We start from the raw sequence: 17211 nt of genomic DNA, 5'->3' as shown, positions 1-17211 counted from the left end.
CGTCTATGCTAAGCGATGAACTTGATAGTAGATAGTTTTAGAAAAAGAGTTAAACATACTTGTTGGCGATCTTCCTTTAACTGAAAAATTTCGTCAAAGACATTATCGCTTCAATCCTCTTTTTCTTGTTGTTACTACTATTTTTATCCGATAGAATCTCCCGAGGCTAGAATCCATAAAGAAAACATTAATAAAGAAGAAATTTGAGCATTAAAAAATAAACACTAAGCGCAAGAGAAGTGATGTATAAGTTACATAGCCTAAGATTATAATCCTTTTTTTACAATCAAAAGATTAGACTTTGCACATTTACAACATAAACAGATCTCAAATATCAAACCAGCACTATGAACTGAATAAACGACATTATCAATCAAGTTCTTTCTAAACATCCATAAATTTTGGCTTACAAATCGATTCAAAAGGCGGGTAAAGTCGAAGATGTCACATGGCCTGTACAGCTGCTTCCTAGTTCAAATCTGACACCCTATACATGTTCTCAGGAAAGGGTTTAGAGTCGAGCCCCAATTTAAGTGTCCATATTGAAGAAACGTTCACCAAATACGACTCAATTCTCAGCTTGCTTTTATCAAACATGCCTGGAATGAAATAACATATAGTTACAAATTTAGAATTTTAACCAATGAGTGATAGAATAGATATGTAGTGGTTATGATATGAATGTGGAATCTTAAGATAAGCGTTAAGAGGTCATGGTTACTACTATCTATTTAAGTACAAATAAATGAGTTATAGAAAATTGTATTAAAAATGATAAACTTACTACTATCCAAGCTAACGTACAGCCTGAACAATTTAATACAAAGTAGACAAAAAGTTGACATGTCGATCATCAGAAAAATATTTACTATAGTGAAAAAGTACAACAAGCAAAAATGGAATAATATATCACTAATTGACTTATATGTGTGGTTGAATTATTTTTCTAGCTTTCATCCATTTTGATAGAGCTTGTCATTTTTTTAATATGGTACTTCCAGAAATCAAGCTATTCAAATAAGAGTTTTTGTGGTTTGTTCTGTATAAACTAAACTTCAAGTTTAAAATGTCAATATTGAAATGTAATCTAAACTGTCATGCACAGGATTACAACATCTAGAATAAGATTGTTCAATTTTCCTGAACATCCATAAACACCCTGATAATAGATCGGTCAATCTAACTATATATAATGATATTACTTGCTATACATTTCATCTAGGCAAGGGAATGCATTCATATCTTTCATTCTTGGTAAAAGAGGGAGAATTAAAAATTTTCAGTTGATATTTGCTTTTCTTCTGCTCAAGAGGTGCTTAAGCGGCTCTTCCGAAGAATTTTGATATCGACAACAGGGTTTATCACAACAATAGTGTCACCTCCTAACTAACCAGATAGCTTTCTTCGTACAGCTGCATTTGGTGGGACACCTTTTTTCTGCTTGCTATGTTGCTTGGACTCTTCGTGTCGGATACTTCAAAAGTAGTGCATTTGAAAAATTTGAGACAAATACAACAACAATTTAGGAGAGTCCGAGCCACATATCCCGCTATAACTCTATTGAAAACACTTAAAGTGGTTTATCCAAAATAAGAGAACTTTTAATGGACCAGTCGACTTTTTATCCTAAATACTAAAGTTTTCTATAATTACATTATGCTACAGAACGTTTACCTTGTTCTTCTCTGCTCTGCTTGTGCATTTGACACCAAATGAGACAAAAGGAACTCATGAGAAATAAGATTTTTTTACTGTAATACGGTGGATAAAAATTATTTGCTTTCATTACCCGTTGAAGCATCCCGAAGGTTTCTAGTGATCCCAAGAACATGTTGTTTTTCCCCATCAGCTTGTCCACCTGGTGCTTGCATCTTGCCATATGCTAGAAAAATAAGAAAACATTAAAATTTGTTGTCAAATGGATCAATTTTAGAAGATTGATATGAAAGGGAAGCAATTCAAAGGAGGAAAGAAAACACATGCGCTACTCTACGTTCACATGATGGAAACATACATTTGTTTTTTTCCTAAAATCACTTTCGAGTTGTCATTGCTCCACATGTAGGCTCTCTTTGTTATTTTCCTAAGCCATTCACAATACAACTTTCACGTCAAATTCAAAATTCAAAATAAAAATTTAACTTTAAAAATAGGGAGCTCAAACTTGCACAAATAGAAAAAAAGTGACAAATTCTAAAAGAACGATAACCCACAAAAAAGCTCCTGATGCATTACAATACAACATCACACGATCTAGTACATATACATTTTCGAAACATATATCATTATATAACAGGAAATTAGGAACATGAAAGTGTAAATTCTACCATAAATTACTGAAAAAGCAAAAATACACGATAAAAGAACTGTAAATAAAATAACATAACCAACTGATTGTGACTACTAAAAACGTGAACTTGCAAAGATTTAAACAGGAAATTGATAAAAATAAAAATAGAAAAAATCAATTTTCGAACAACCATGAGTAAATCAAACCAAATTAGTAACATGAAAGAATAAAATCCTACAACAATGAATTAAAAATCATAATATCAAATAAATACCAAAAAGAACTGGAAACAAATTAGGAATTGAAGGATAAAAATAGATATTTTACAATCATCATATATAATACATGGGCCAAAAAGAACTCACCCATTTCAAGATGAAAAGAGAAAGGGATAGAGATGATTATACTTTGCAACTAGAGAGACAATTTACTTTTATTAAAGGCAGAAGTGATTTCAATTCCTTACACGTGGATATAATGCAACTATTGTCAATAAAAAATGGGTCAGACAGAGCAAAAGTATTACAATTTAATTTGCTTTTGGTACAATTTTCTTATGCAGTATTAGTCCTCTCAAATTGTCCCTTCTAAATAAGGGTAGATATGTGTGTGTGTATATATATATATATATATACACACACACATATTTAGTATTAGTTAAGTAAAATCATCAACCCTTAATGATATCAATTTGATGTATGATACTGAATTAGTATTAGTTAAGCAAAAATTAAAAGCCTTCATGAGGAGGGGGGATATGAGCTATAATTATGTTTGAAAGAATGTATATTTCTTGAATTACTTTGAATTTTTATAGGGGGAATAGTCTGATAGACACTTGTACTTGTATGGGATTGTATTATGGACCATACTACTTGATCATTTGTCAATTGGACCCTTTAACTCAGTGAAACTAAGCATTTTAAACCCCTTTCGCTATGTGAGAACTTCAAACACTTGACAAAAATGACATATCATCGTCCACATCACATTTTAATTAAAACTTCACTTATTATGATTTTTTTTAAAGACTCTGGTTTTTTTCTTTTTTACTTCATCCCTTTCATCTCTGTCCATTTTTTACATTGGAGATACCACCACAACCTTCCATTCTCACAAGTATCATTACATTCCTAAATAACTAACAATTATCATTCCAATTTATATTTTTTTCAAAATTTCTTTCATTCACAACTTTTAATCGTATTTCATTTACCAACATTTACATCTACAACTTGAACCACCATAAATCTCTTTTCCCATTGATCTTAGCAAGTATCTGTTAAAATACATCAATATACTATAATATTATTTGTAAAGAAATTTACATAACAAACTTCACCTACTTTCACAAAAACATTCAACAATCAATTCTCATCTTTCAAGATTGTTTAATCTTATCACTTTATGGGTTATAAATTACCCCGAAAATAAAAGAAAAATATAGATCTATAACAAAAATGCAATTTCATTTCTATTCCCGAAAATAAGAAAATGAGAAAAAAAAAGAGAGAGAAACAAGAAATTGAAAAGAACCGGAAAAGGGAGAAAGAAGAGAAATGGAGGTTTGAGAGTAGAAAAAAAAATGGGGATGGGTCATGGGTAAGGTAGGAAATTAAAGAAGAAAAAACTTAAAAAAAAAAGAAGAATTTAATTTTATTATTTTTTATCTTTTTATCTATTTTTAAAAAGAAAAATATATATTTTTTGTCTAAAATTTGATGTTTCACGCTCCCTCTCTGTGTTACATCATTCATTTGTGCCAACTCAATAATTAAGTTGCCACATAAGCTTATCAAATGTCTGAAGGGCTTAAAACATAGAGTTTCATTTAGTTTAAAGGTTCAGTTAGCAAATAGTGTAATAGAAGAATTCAGAATAGAAACGCATACAAGCAGAAGGGTCCATTAGACCATTTCGTCATTTTTATATAAATATGTAATTATTTTAAATTTTATGACACATTTTACGTAATTTTCCCTTTTTTTTAAAAAAAAAAGAAGCATATTTCTTTGTTAGGGAATCGTCTTAAATTTTTTTTGATAAAAATGGCCCAACTTGATGAGAAAGAATCATTAAGTTGGTGACAAATGAGTGATGAGATGATGAGGTACCTAAATGTAGACTCAAAAGTGATTTTATAGACACACTTCACATTAAAAATGTCCAAATGTATTCTTGTATTCAAAATTGATCAAGTTCTTTAACATTAAAGTTTTGTTTAATACATTTCCCGCCATTAAAAAAAGCCTCATTTTTGTCCTGGATTCTGGCAGAGCTTCAATTTACGTGTAAATTTAAATTATAATCCAACATTGAATGATAAATTTTAAAAAGTACTAGAAATAATTAAATAGGTAGAGTTCATTAGTTTCACTCTCAAGTTTTGTCAATGACCATAGAAACGATCACTAGGCATAATTATGAGTGGACGAACAATTTAATTGAAAGAAAAATTACGTATTTTCAAATGATATAAAAAATGATAGAGTTCGCTAATTTCACTTTAAAATTTTGTTAATGCTCAACGAAGCGAAGACTAATCATGACTATGAAAGGAGCAGTAAATTAATAGAAAATTAAATTACCTAATTTCAAATGATACAAAAATAAATTTAAGCATTTTCGATATAATATTCAACTATAAATACAATTACACCTTACATGTTATTATCATTTTGTAAGTAACCATACCCTGTTTGCTATCACTTGGTACAAATTGACATTTTCCCTCCTCACACATGGAACATTAATCATATTTTAACTCGTAGCTTCTTTAATCTTTTTACACTTATAAGAGACTTTATTTTATTTAATTTAATATAATAATAAAGAGGTGAAGTTAAGCTTCATTAACACTTTTCATATCAAAAATCATTATTGGGAGATATACTTTGTCCGAATAGGTTTATCTTTTCATGATATTATTTTATGAAGGTTATCTTTTTTTTCTTTTTTAATCATAACATGTTGCTTTATGAAAATTAATTTGATTAATTTTCATAGTTTATTTGTAGATTTAATTCAATATTTAAAATATAAATTTAGATGTTCAAATTTTTTTCCAAAAATAGTATAAGATATAATTATTTTTATATCAATATGAAAAAATATACATCTTAAAATATTTCTCAAAAATTCATACATTTTGACTCTCGAAAAGCAAAACGTAATAAATAAAAATAAAGAATATTGACATAAAATCAAACTCATAAAAATATAACTATAGAAAGAAGAAGAAAAGATAAGTCGGTCAAGGAGAAAACTTTTCTTCTTACTCAAGTGTATCTTACGATGATGAGCGATATCTCTATTTATAGGTTGAGAAATCAATTCACATGTCACTATATTGAATGTCAAATTAATAGATACGTTGTTATCTAAAAGAAGTTCATATCACCTAGGGAATACACATACATAATAAGTATAAGTTCATGAAAAAACTCAGTGAACAATTCACTAAGTTCAATGGATTTATAACACTTCCCCTTAGATGTCCATAGATGATGTGCCTGGTTAAAACCTTAATAGAAAAAACTCTATCGAAAAAAATCCTAGTGAATAAAAAAGAATACACATATCTTTTAATACGCATTATTTATTGTCTCGTTAAAAACCTTGCTAGAAAAATTCAATGGAACAAAACATTGGTCAATAAAAAAATGCAATGCGTACCATACTCATTCTGATTAAAACATCATATAATTTATTGTGATGATGTCAGTTGATCTTGGGCATATTTATATGTCCAATTAGTACAAATTACCCATCTTTAACATTAATTTAGGACATTATCTAATCTAACTAGCATGTTTTTTCTAAAGATTGCAATGATTGCACACTAATATACATGATAGTGATTTTTCAGGTTACTAAGGAAAATGATCAAGTTTTGAAAGGAAACGGATTTGAAGGCAACAAAATGCAACCCAGCGCGACATTGGCATGACGCCCCAGCAACCCTGGCGCAGCAAGGGCCCGACTCACCAGACCACTTTGTCTGAGGCTGGTTTCAAGCTCACTGGTAGTGCGGCGGGCGCCAGCCTGCCAGACGCGATTCTGGTGCGGCGCCCCAGCCCTGTACGGAGTTTTTAAAGAAAGTTGAAGTTAAAAGGACTCCTAGTTGAAATAGAATTCGACTCTATTTTCCTAATTACTATAAATAGACCCTTAGGCCTCATTGTTAGGGTTCAACTTCTCAACTTGTATGCAAGAGCAAGAATTCAAGTTTGTAATAGGTTTTGATCTTCTAACTTTTTTATTTTTCAGAAATCACATGAACAATCGTCTTTTGTGGTTTTTGAATAGTATGAGAGGCTAATCGCCCTAGTTCTACTGCTGCAGGTATGAATCCAATGTTGAATATTATTGGTTTTGAATTAACTCTTGGTTGTCAACACAAGTTACTTTTGTATTCTTGCTTTACTATTTCATGCTTGATCACCATAAGACAAAATCAGTGTCTAATCTTACAATCGAGAAAGGCAAAATTAGATAGATCAGAGGATATAGAAAGCTCGATCGACCCATTAGATTAAGGTGATTTGTGTTCAGGAGTGACAACCAGACGAACAACTTGCTTTGTTACAAAATAGGATGAAATATAAATGCTCGCTAATTATTTATCCCCGCTCAACGATATAGTGAGGTATCGAATTGGGGTAGGCGACGAGAGGTGTGTAGCCCGACTCATACAACTAACCCTATAAACCAGTAACTTGATAACCAGAATTAGTTCGAAGTCAATATTATGATGCATGTGATTCAAAATATGTTGTAGCCTTGAAATTGCCTTTTTCTTGCTTGAAACACCATCTTTAAATCATTCACTCTTAGTTACTTTTATTCCTTGTTAACGTAGTCATAGTAATAATAAATCATCAACTCTTGAAACAGTTAATTTTACTTTCAATTGTACAATTAAGTCTTGAATACAAATTGATAGTAAGTCTCTTGGGAACGATAACTCGTTTCTAAAAATAATCTATATTATTTCCGTGAGCACGTATACTTGTGTGTATATTGGGGAGCAACAAGTTTTTGGCGCCGCTGCTAGGGATTTAGAAATTGATTTATATTCAATTTTACAAAGTCTACTATAATATATTCAGGTATTAATTACTTGATATTAGCTTGTTTATTGCAGGCATTTGACTTTCAGTTCTGGCTCGTAAAAGAGATATGGTTGATCCTTACAATGAACCTGAAAGAGTTTTACATCAGCGTAGAAAAATGAATCAAGGGCGAGGAGATTTAGGGCTAGGACGTTTGGGTAATTGTGGTAATGATCATCAAGAAAATCCGAAAGATGTGAATAACCCAAGGGTTTCGAAAAATCCGGAGAATGTTGATAACCAAGGAATACCCCCTCATGTCCCTGTCATTCCAACAAGATCAATGCGCCATGTGGCAGTCTCATTTACCGCCAATTTGGCATCTATTATTAGGAAACTTCCACCGGGGTGAGATTTGAATTTAAGCGGAATGTGGCACAAATTTTCCATACTAATGGGTAATTTACTGGTCTCCCCAATGAAGATCCTAAACTCCATCTTAGGACCTTCATAGAGATCACTGATATCTACATCCTACTTGGAGTCTCACCGGACTATGTTAGACTTACATTGTTTCCATACTCATTGTTGGGAGCCGCAAGGCGATGGTTAGACTCTAAACCTCCAAACTCCATTACTCATTGGAATTGTCTAACAAAGAATTTCTTGAGTTGATTCTACCCATCCAACAAAACCGCCAAGTTGAGAGGTGAAATAACAAACTTTGCTCAAAAGCACGGGGAAGACATGTACCAAGCGTGGGCACACTTCAAGCAAATGTTAAATGCTTGCCCACAACATATACAAACTAATGAGGTACTAGCTCACGCTTTCTTTGAGGGTTTAGCATAAAATGTGTGTGATCTTCTTAATAGTGCAGAAGGTGGACGAGCCCTATCCATAACAAGTGAAGCACCCTTCGATTTAGTTGATAAACTGTCGGAAGGGAACTAAGGTTATGATGGGGACATTTCTAGAACCACAACTCAAAGGCAGCAGGGATCTCAGATGTAGACCAAGCTATTGCATTAAGTGCCAAAATAAATGCAATACAAAATAGCATGACCTTACAGTTTAAGCAGTTGACTCTAAATCAAGCACCGATAAATGTGGTACAACAACAGCAAATTAGTGTGGGGTATGTGGTAGTGGAACACATGACACTGAGCAATGTGAGGTAAATCCTGATTCTGTGAATTATGTGAGTAATGTGCAAAGGGCCCAACGCTAATAAAATTATGGTAATAGTTACAACCTTAGTTAAAGAAATCATCCTTACTTCACTTGGGGTGGGAACCAAAACCAAAATCAGGCACAACGTGCAAATTAATACAGGCAGGTAGGGAAACAATACCAAAATTCCAAACAAAGTGTAATTCAAAATGTATCCAAAGGGTTGATGACCAATGAAAAGTTATTCCAAAGGCTCATGTCTAAAATGGGGACCAAGTTAAGTGCCAGAATAGATAAGCAGGATGAGAACATCAGAAACATTCAAATGTCCCAAATGAGTTTAGAGAAACAAGTTGCGCAAGTGGCTAATTCTTTGAACTTGCATCCCCAAGGTGGACTGCCTGGTGATATTGAGCCCAACCCAAAGCAACTGCATGGGGTGAGTACGAAGTGGGCTGCAGTTAGAGGAACTAGCTCCAAAGAAGAGAGACAATGAGGTAAATTCCAAGGAAAATAAAGTGAAAGAGGCAGTAAAAAGCTCCAATGTTGAGATACTCGTTCCTCAAAAGAGTTTATCACCTTTGTTTCCACACAAGCTATAAAACAAAATAAAGACTAATGTTTTGGTAAGTTCCTCTCTCTCTCCTTAAACAGCCATTTTGCAGGTTATCCTAAAGTATGCTAAGTATGTGAAGGATATTGTGGCTAGAAACTGTAGCACTTATTGAAGAGTGCAGCTCTAGATTCCAAAACAGATTGCCCCAAAAGTTAAAAGATTTGGGTAGTTTTACTGTGCATATTACCATTGGTCAAAGTGTTCATGCCGGGGGACTGTGTGATTTGGGGCGAGTATAAATTTGATGCCTTTATCTTTGTATCTAAAGTTTGGGTTGGGTAGTCCAAAATGAACCCCTGTTATCCTCCAACTTGTGGTTAGATCCATTGCTAGTCTTGAGGGGGTGGTAGAGGATGTGTTAGTACAAGTATGGTCATTGATTTTTTCTATAGATTTCATGGCCTTAGACTTTGAACCCGATCCTTGAGTTCCATTCATTCTGGGACATCCTTTGTTGGCCAGGGGTAGGGTACTGATTAATGTAGCAGCTGGTCAATTAACCACGAGGGCACATGATAAGGTAGAGGTATTTGATGTGTACCGCGCTCTTAGATTCCCTCTATTTATGAAGAATTGTCTGCTATTACAGTGGTTGATCGGATAGTAGTCACTGTTAGTAGGTCATAAGAGAGAGGAACACACAGAGGCCAAAGAAATAGAAACATGTCTAAATCTAGCAAGTGTGGAGCCTCAAAAGGGAAGAGTAGAACCATTAGAGTGTGAGTTAGGGATACCACTAAAACCATCCATTGAGGAGGCCCCAAAACTGGAATTAAAAACACTGTCGAGCCATCTCAGGTACGCATTTTTGGGTACTAATGAAACTTTTCCTATTATACTTTCTGTAGAGCTATCTGAAATACATGTTGATGCGGCATTGAGGATCCTAAAGCAGAGAAAGAAGGCGATTGGATGGCAAATAAATGATATTTATGGGATTAGTTCGGCGTTGTATGTGCATAGAATCTACAAGAAAGAAGTTTACAAACCTAGTACACGACATTAATGTCGACAGAATTCGTTGATCAAAGAAGTGGTGAGAAAAGAGGTAATAAAGTGGTTAGATGTTGGAATTCTGTACCCAAAATATAATAGTAAATAGGCAAGTCCGGTGCAATATGTTCCTAAGAAGGGTAGTATGACTGTGATAAGGACCAAAAAGAATGAGTTGATTTCCTACTAGAACAGTGATAGGGTGGAAATTTGTATGGATTGTCGGAAGTTAAACAATGCTACCCGGAAAGATCACTACCATGTTCCCTTCATTGATCGAATGCTTGACCGACTAGCCACACAAGAGTACTATTTTTTCTTAGATGGATATTCCGGTTACAACCAGATCTTGATTGCACCTGAGGATCAGCAAAAGACCACTTTCACTTGTCCTTATGGCACATATGCTTTCAAACGCATGTCATTCGGACTTTGCAATGCACCAGCAACTTTTGAAAGGTGTATGATGTCCATCTTTCATGACTTGGTGGAGGACTTTGTAGAGGTTTTCATGGACGATTTCTCAGTCTTCAGGAAGTCTTTTGAGGTATGTCTCGGGAATATGGATAATGTACTTGCTAGATGTGAAGACACTAACTTAGTTCTGAACTGGGAGAAATGTCATTTTTTGGTTAGAGAGGGGATAGTGTTGGGACACAAGGCGTCTAAATCTGGGTTAAGGTTGATAAGGCCAAGGTAGAAGTCATAAAGGAATTGCCCCATCCTATTTCTATAAAAGGGGTGCGTAGTTTTCTTGACCATGCAGGTTTTTACCAGCGATTCATCAAGGATTTCTCCAAGATTGCAAGACCTATGTGCAGTCTTTTGGAGAAGGAGGTGAAGTTTGACTTTGATGCCACGTGCCTGAAAGCTTTTGAGATGTTGAAAAAGAACTTAATTGAGACCCTCATTCTAATTGCTCATGATCGAGAATTACCATTTGAACTCATGTGTGATGCAAGTGATGTAGCAGTGGGTGCAGTGTTGGGACAGAGAAAGAATAAAGTGTTCCACTCAATTGATTATGAAATCAAGACCCTTGACTTTACACAAGATAATTACACAGTGAATGGAGATGCTGGCGCTAGTGTTCGCCTTCGACAAGTTCAGATAGTATTCGGTAGGCACTAAAGTAATTGTTTTCACTGACCATGCAGCTATTAGGTACCTGTTCAATAAGAGGGATGTTAAACCAAGGCTGATTCGTTGGATATTGCTTATAGAGTTTGACCTTGAGATCAAAGATAGAAAAGGTACTGAAAACCAAATAGTTGATCACTTATCTAGGTTGGAGGACTTCTCACATGTGAATGTGGGTGAGCAAATTCGAAGAGTTTCCAGATGAGCAATTGATGGTGCTGGACTTCTCTCAAGTGTCGTGGTATGCAGATATCGTGAACTTGATGGTGAGTGGAGAGTATCCTCCGGACGCGACTACTCAACAAAAGAAAAAGCTAAATCATGATGCCAAGTTTTACATCTGGATGAACCATTCTTGTTTAAGCAAGGTGTTGACCGGGTAGTGAGAAGGTGCATTCTGGATTCTAAGGTTAACAAAGTATTAGAGAGTTGTCATGCTATCCCATATGGAGGTCACCACGGAAGAGAGTCCACTGCTCATAAGGTACTACAATCTGGTTTCTTTTGGCCCTCGCTATTTAAAGATTCTATTGCTTTTGTAAAGGGTTGTGACAAATGCCAAAGGTTGGGTACTATCTCAAGACGACACGAGATGCCACTGAATAACATTTTGGAGGTGGAAATATTTTATGTGTGGGGTATTGACTTTATGGGTCCCATCCTACCATCTAATGGAAACCAATACATCCTTGTGGCTATGGATTATGTGAGTAAATGGGTTGAGGTTGTTGCACTCCCCTCTAATGACTCAAGGGTGGTGCTCAAGTTCATTAAGAAGCACATCTTCACTCGCTTTGGAACTCCAAGGGAAATTATAAGTCATGCAGGTAAGCATTTCATTTACAATCTTGTGAAGAACCTTCTTGCTAAGTACGGTATTCATCATAAGGTTGCTACAGCCTACCACCCCCAAACTAGTGGACAAGTGGAGATGTCCAATAGAGAAGTGAAGCAAATCTTGCAGAAGAGGTGAATGCGTAGAGGAAAGATTGGTCTGAGAAATTAGATGATGCATTATGGGCGTATAGGACTACTTACAAGGCACCCATAGGGACTTCTCCCAATCTCGAAGTATTTGGGAAAGCCAGTCATCTTCCGGCGAAATTAGAACACCAATCTTATTGGGCATTTAAGAAGTTGAACTTGGGCCCTGAGTTAGCCGGTAAAAAGAGAGTGAAATCAGTTGCATGAGATTGAAGAGTTTCGACGTCACGCATATGAGAATTCCAAGTTATATAAAGAAAAGACAAAGAGGTGGCATGATAATCACATAGTAGCTCGTACCTTCAATCCGGGAGAGAAGGTACTACTCTTTAACTCTAGACTTAGGTTATTCCTTGGAACTAAGGTCCAAACAGAGTGGTCCCTTTGAAATGGTAAGAATGACCCAACATAGGGCTGTGGAATTAAAAGGAGAGACTGGTCCTATGTTCTTGGTGAATGGGTAAAGAGTGAAACACTATTTTGGTGTTGATTTGGATCGTGATCAGGAGGGTCTGGAGCTAAATGATGAATGATCCAAGTTGTGTTGTGTTGCGATTTTAAATCAACCGCTACATGGGAGGCAACCCGTGATTTCTATGTAATAGGTAGTAGTCTCGCTTAAATTTGTAATTTTAGCTTAGTTTTAAATTCTTAGGTCCTTAGTTTTAAAATGTTTTTTTAGTTTAGTTGTTAGTTAGATAGGACTTAGATAGTAAAACAAAAAAATGCAAAAAATATGAGTCGTGCCACGCCAAAGGAAAAAGTTCAGAGGCTTATTTTGGGCACACTGGCAGCACACCACGCCCGAAATGCACCACAACAAAGCAAATATGCCGATGGCGGGCACAGGAGAGGCGCGTTGCACCAGGATTCTGGGCGCAGGAGAGGCGCATCATTCCAGGTCTCTTTGACTGAGGCCTGGTTTGGGCGCGCTGGCAGCGTGGCATGCAGCATGCCAAGCGCAATTCCAGAACGACGCGCCCGATCTAGCTATGCGAAAATTCAAAATATTTTTTCGTGCGACCCACAAAATATCCCACACTTTTAACCTCCCACCTACCCATATTATCCCCAGTTCCCCATATATCTTCTCTCTCCAATCATTCAAACCCATCCACCTTCTCTTTGCTTTCCCCAACTCTTATCTTCATCATTCCCAAAATCCCCAAACCCCATATTCCTCCATTATTACCTAACAAAAACCTTCTCCCTTTAACTTTTTTATTCCACCACCATGCCCCACTCCCCCAGTCCACCAAATTTCACAAACCCATAAACCCCACCCTTCCCACTGCCCACCCGACCACCTCTTCCATTCTTCCCTAAAAAAAATTTCTTCTTTTTATTCCCTCATTTTCTTAGTTCTTCCATTCTTTGGGTAGTGTTATGGCTTCTAAAGGATAAAATGTCGTCGGTGGTTCGAGTACCAAGAGGAGCTGGAAGAGAGTGGGTATCAAAAATTCTAGTGGGGAACCCAATGATTTGCCACCTCAAAAATTCGGTAAGGAGAGGTAATTCCATACGTGGATGATTGGTATTATTCTCAACTTGAAGCCAAGTATTTTTGGAGATGAGTATGTCAATGAGGGGAGGTTGCGCCAAGAATTTCCGCACATTCATGCTCGAATTCAGACTTTGGGCCAACAATATGTCTTCATAGACCAAAGTGAGTGTAATTTAAGTCTAGTCTTTGAATTTTATTCTAATTGGAATGTGCGCCCTGTTGAGATTAATAAAGTGTTTGTTCGTGAAAAATGGGTGTGATGTATTGTTGACGGGTTGAATGATTTTTGGGTACCCATAATTGTGACAATGCTGATTTTTTGTCTATGGTTAAGCGACCCCCGTATCGTGATATTAGGCATACTATGTGTGGGGATTCTTTTGTTGCTAGGTGGAACAGGCTTAGAGACACAGGTCGTCATTTGACTCTCCACTATGGGCACCTTAACATGGAGGCTAGAGTTTCGCTTAAGATTATGTGTAGCACTTTACTCTGGGGAAAGCACATGATTGATGTTACTAGGGATAGGGTAGTGTTGATATATCATTTAAGAGGGGCTTATCGTTCAATGTGGGGACTATTTTGCGGCATAATATGCTGAAGTTTTGGACCAATAAGCGACGATGTTTCTATTATGGGAGCATCATTACTAGGTACCTACAGGCGTTATTGATTGAGGCAAAGGTTCATGATGTCTGTCCACCCCGTGCACCCCATCTAGTGTGACACTTGGTCTACATCACGTGCACTAAATGTAAGATCCTTCCCACGGGCCCATTTTGACTGCTATATATAGGCAAGCTCGTGATGATAGTTGGATGGGGCCCATGTTTGGCATGGCTGAATTGCAACTGCGGATCAGTGGTCGCCCTGTGACTGAGGAGAAGATGGAAACACTAGCTGAGCGGTACCATTGACGAACAATGACATGTACATGTGTCGGATGGGCCCAATATTCCAGGAACCGATTGATGATGATGATGGAATGACTGATGAAGAGGATGGCTCGAATGAGGATGAGTTCGAGGCCACTAGCACTAGAGATAATGCTTCGGATACATCCTAGAGGCTGACAGGGAGTTCTCTTTTACCTTTGAAGTTTGTCTTAATTTTGAACACTTAGGACAGTGTAGTGCTTAAGTGTGGGGTAAAGTTGAACTTCATTGTACATAATTTATTGCTTCATCGAGTCTTTTTTATTTTTAGAAGGGTTTCTTACATTTTATTTTCGGTTCTTTTCCCCAGGATATTCCATTTGAATCATAGGTCTAGTGTTATTGCATTATTGAGTCATAGAGTGTCTAGGAATGACGTTTCTCGATGATGGATGGATGACGACCATCTTAAGGGAAAATTTATTAGGAGTAGAAGTATGAAACCTATTTCTTTGGCACTGTGAAACCTTTCCTTAATAGTTGGCTAGACGTCGTGGGTGGCACCACTTTGTGTGCAATAATAATATAGTAACCATAAAAACAAGCATAATCTCTTTGTGTTTGACTTTAATTGAAAAATAAAGAAGTTGAGCTTAATTGAGTGGACACTCCATAATACATTGTATGTGAGCATGCTACAAGTTTGGGCCCTTATATATGAATTGATTCTATGTGTGAGGATATTTGTTTAGTTTTTCATTGAATAACATCTAGAACTTTCCCAAAGTGTGCTTATTGAGTAACTTTTGTGAATTGTGGAATATGATTGAGTCGTTTCTTTGAATAGACAAGTTTGAATGTCTCTTGTATGCCTCCAAATAAAATGCCTCTAGATTAGCCACCATTGAGCCGTGTAGCCTTAATTTGCTCTGACCCACTTATTTGAGCCAAATCCCTTTTATTGATACCATTAGTTTGATCCGAAGTCCTTAATGCACTATGTTGAGTTGAAGAAAGTCACAAGTTTGGTTGAAATGAGAGGGTGGTAGTGTTTTGTGAAGAAGAAAAGAAAATAAAATAAAAGGTACACAAACAAGACCCCGTATGCCACACAAGTTTTAATAAATAATAAATATAATAAAAATGTACATACAAAAAGGGGTTTGTGCAAAAAGAAGGGGCTCAAGTGAAAGTGAAGGCAAGAAAGTGATGTCAAGTGGAAAGCATGTAGTAGGGAAACAAAAGTTGTGAATGTTAGTAAGGAAAACAGAACATGTGCATTATGGAGAATAAGACACTAAAATCTACCCAAATGTATCCTCCCTTATCTAAAGCCGACGTTACAACCGAATGAAAGTCCTTTTGATTCTATGTGAATATTTTGTGAAAATTAAAATACACGAAGGGCAAGCTTATGACATGTTAGAAGGTATGGAACTTCATTTGTGAGGGTGAGAGTTCATGTTATGAAAAATGGCCTTAATACTATAATGAATTGATTGTTTGTATCAAAAAAAAAAAAGGAAAGGCTATACGTATATTAGTGAGGGCATTCACAAAAAATGTTTGGTGCTTAAACTTGTGTTTTGTCCCTTTGATGAATGTATTAGCCTTAAATGATTTAAGAGAAGTCATGCATCAAGGTTGTGATTTGTTTGATTGGTAGACTATAAAGAAGAGTCAAAATTATTGCATGAAGTGTGCCACAAGTTCATGATTAAATATGCTTGGTCGATTGTAAAGCGGGGTGAATGGTCTAAAGGGTTAAGAGCGTAATTTGATAAGATAGAGTTGTTCGAGGACTAACAAATGTTAAGTTTGGGGTGGTGATCTTGGGCATATTTATATGCCCAATTACTACAAATTACATATCTTTAACGTTAGTTTAGGACATTATCTAATCTAACTAGCATGCTTTGTCTCAAGATTGTGATGATTGCACACCAATATATATGATTAGTGATTTTTTCAGGTTACTAAGGAAAATGATCAAGTATTGGAAGGAAACGGAGTTGAAGGCGACAAAATGCAGCCAGGCGCGACACTGGCGCGGCGCCCCGCAACCCTAGCGCAGCAAGGGCGTGCGCGCCAGGCCACTTTGTCTGAGGCTGGTTTCAGGTACACTGGCAGCACGGCGCGACAGCCAGCCAAGCGCGATTCTAGCGCAACGCCCCAGCCCTGTGCGGAGTTTTTGAAGAAATTTAAAGTTAAAAAGGACTCCTATTTGAAATAGAATTCGACTCTATTTTCCTAATTATTATAAACAGACCCTTGAGGCCTCATTGTTAGGGTTCGACTTCTTAACTAGTGTGCAAGAGCAAGAATTCAAGTTTGTAATAGGTTTTGATCTTCTAACTCTTTTATTTTTCGAAAATCACATTAACAATCGTCTTTTGTGGTTTTTGAATAGTATGAGTGGCTAATCGCCCTAGTTCTAGGGTTGCAGCTACGAATCGAATAATGGATATTACTGGTTTTTGAATTAATTCTTAGTTGTCAACACAACTTACTTCTATATTCTTGTTTTACTATTTTATGCTTGATCACCATAAGATAAACTCAGTGTCTAATATTAAAATCGA

At 36.0% G+C, this 17211-nt stretch overlaps 1 protein-coding gene across 6 annotated transcripts; it reads right to left on the bottom strand.

Annotated features, from left to right (window-relative positions):
• Window positions 1–231: 231 nt before the first annotated feature.
• On the bottom strand, window positions 232–2863 carry LOC107030640. 6 transcript variants are annotated; one of them, XM_027919577.1, is made up of 6 exons: window positions 2656–2863; window positions 2015–2083; window positions 1790–1882; window positions 1675–1690; window positions 1392–1474; window positions 232–599 (listed from the first exon to the last, which is right to left on the bottom strand). In XM_027919577.1, exons 3-6 carry the CDS (start codon window positions 1869–1871, stop codon window positions 469–471), a joined length of 312 nt encoding a protein of 103 aa, XP_027775378.1. In that variant the 5' UTR covers window positions 1872–1882; window positions 2015–2083; window positions 2656–2863; the 3' UTR covers window positions 232–468. The 6 variants fall into 6 exon arrangements, 3 of the variants coding, with proteins under 3 accessions (XP_027775378.1, XP_027775379.1, XP_015087391.1); XM_027919578.1 differs by lacking the exon at window positions 2656–2863 and adding an exon at window positions 2565–2625; XM_015231905.2 differs by lacking the exon at window positions 2015–2083.
• Window positions 2864–17211: the final 14348 nt, after the last annotated feature.

The sequence above is a fragment of the Solanum pennellii genome, chromosome 9 (assembly GCF_001406875.1).
Source record: "Solanum pennellii chromosome 9, SPENNV200".
In the NCBI taxonomy this organism is placed as follows: domain Eukaryota; kingdom Viridiplantae; phylum Streptophyta; class Magnoliopsida; order Solanales; family Solanaceae; genus Solanum; species Solanum pennellii.
This window is presented reverse-complemented; position numbering and strand designations above follow the sequence as displayed.

Coding starts and splice junctions, on each gene's coding strand:
- LOC107030640 (XM_015231905.2), bottom strand. Junction 600..1,391: donor TGTACGAAGAAAGCTATCTG/GTTAGTTAGGAG, acceptor ATTTCATTCCAG/GCATGTTTGATAAAAGCAAG.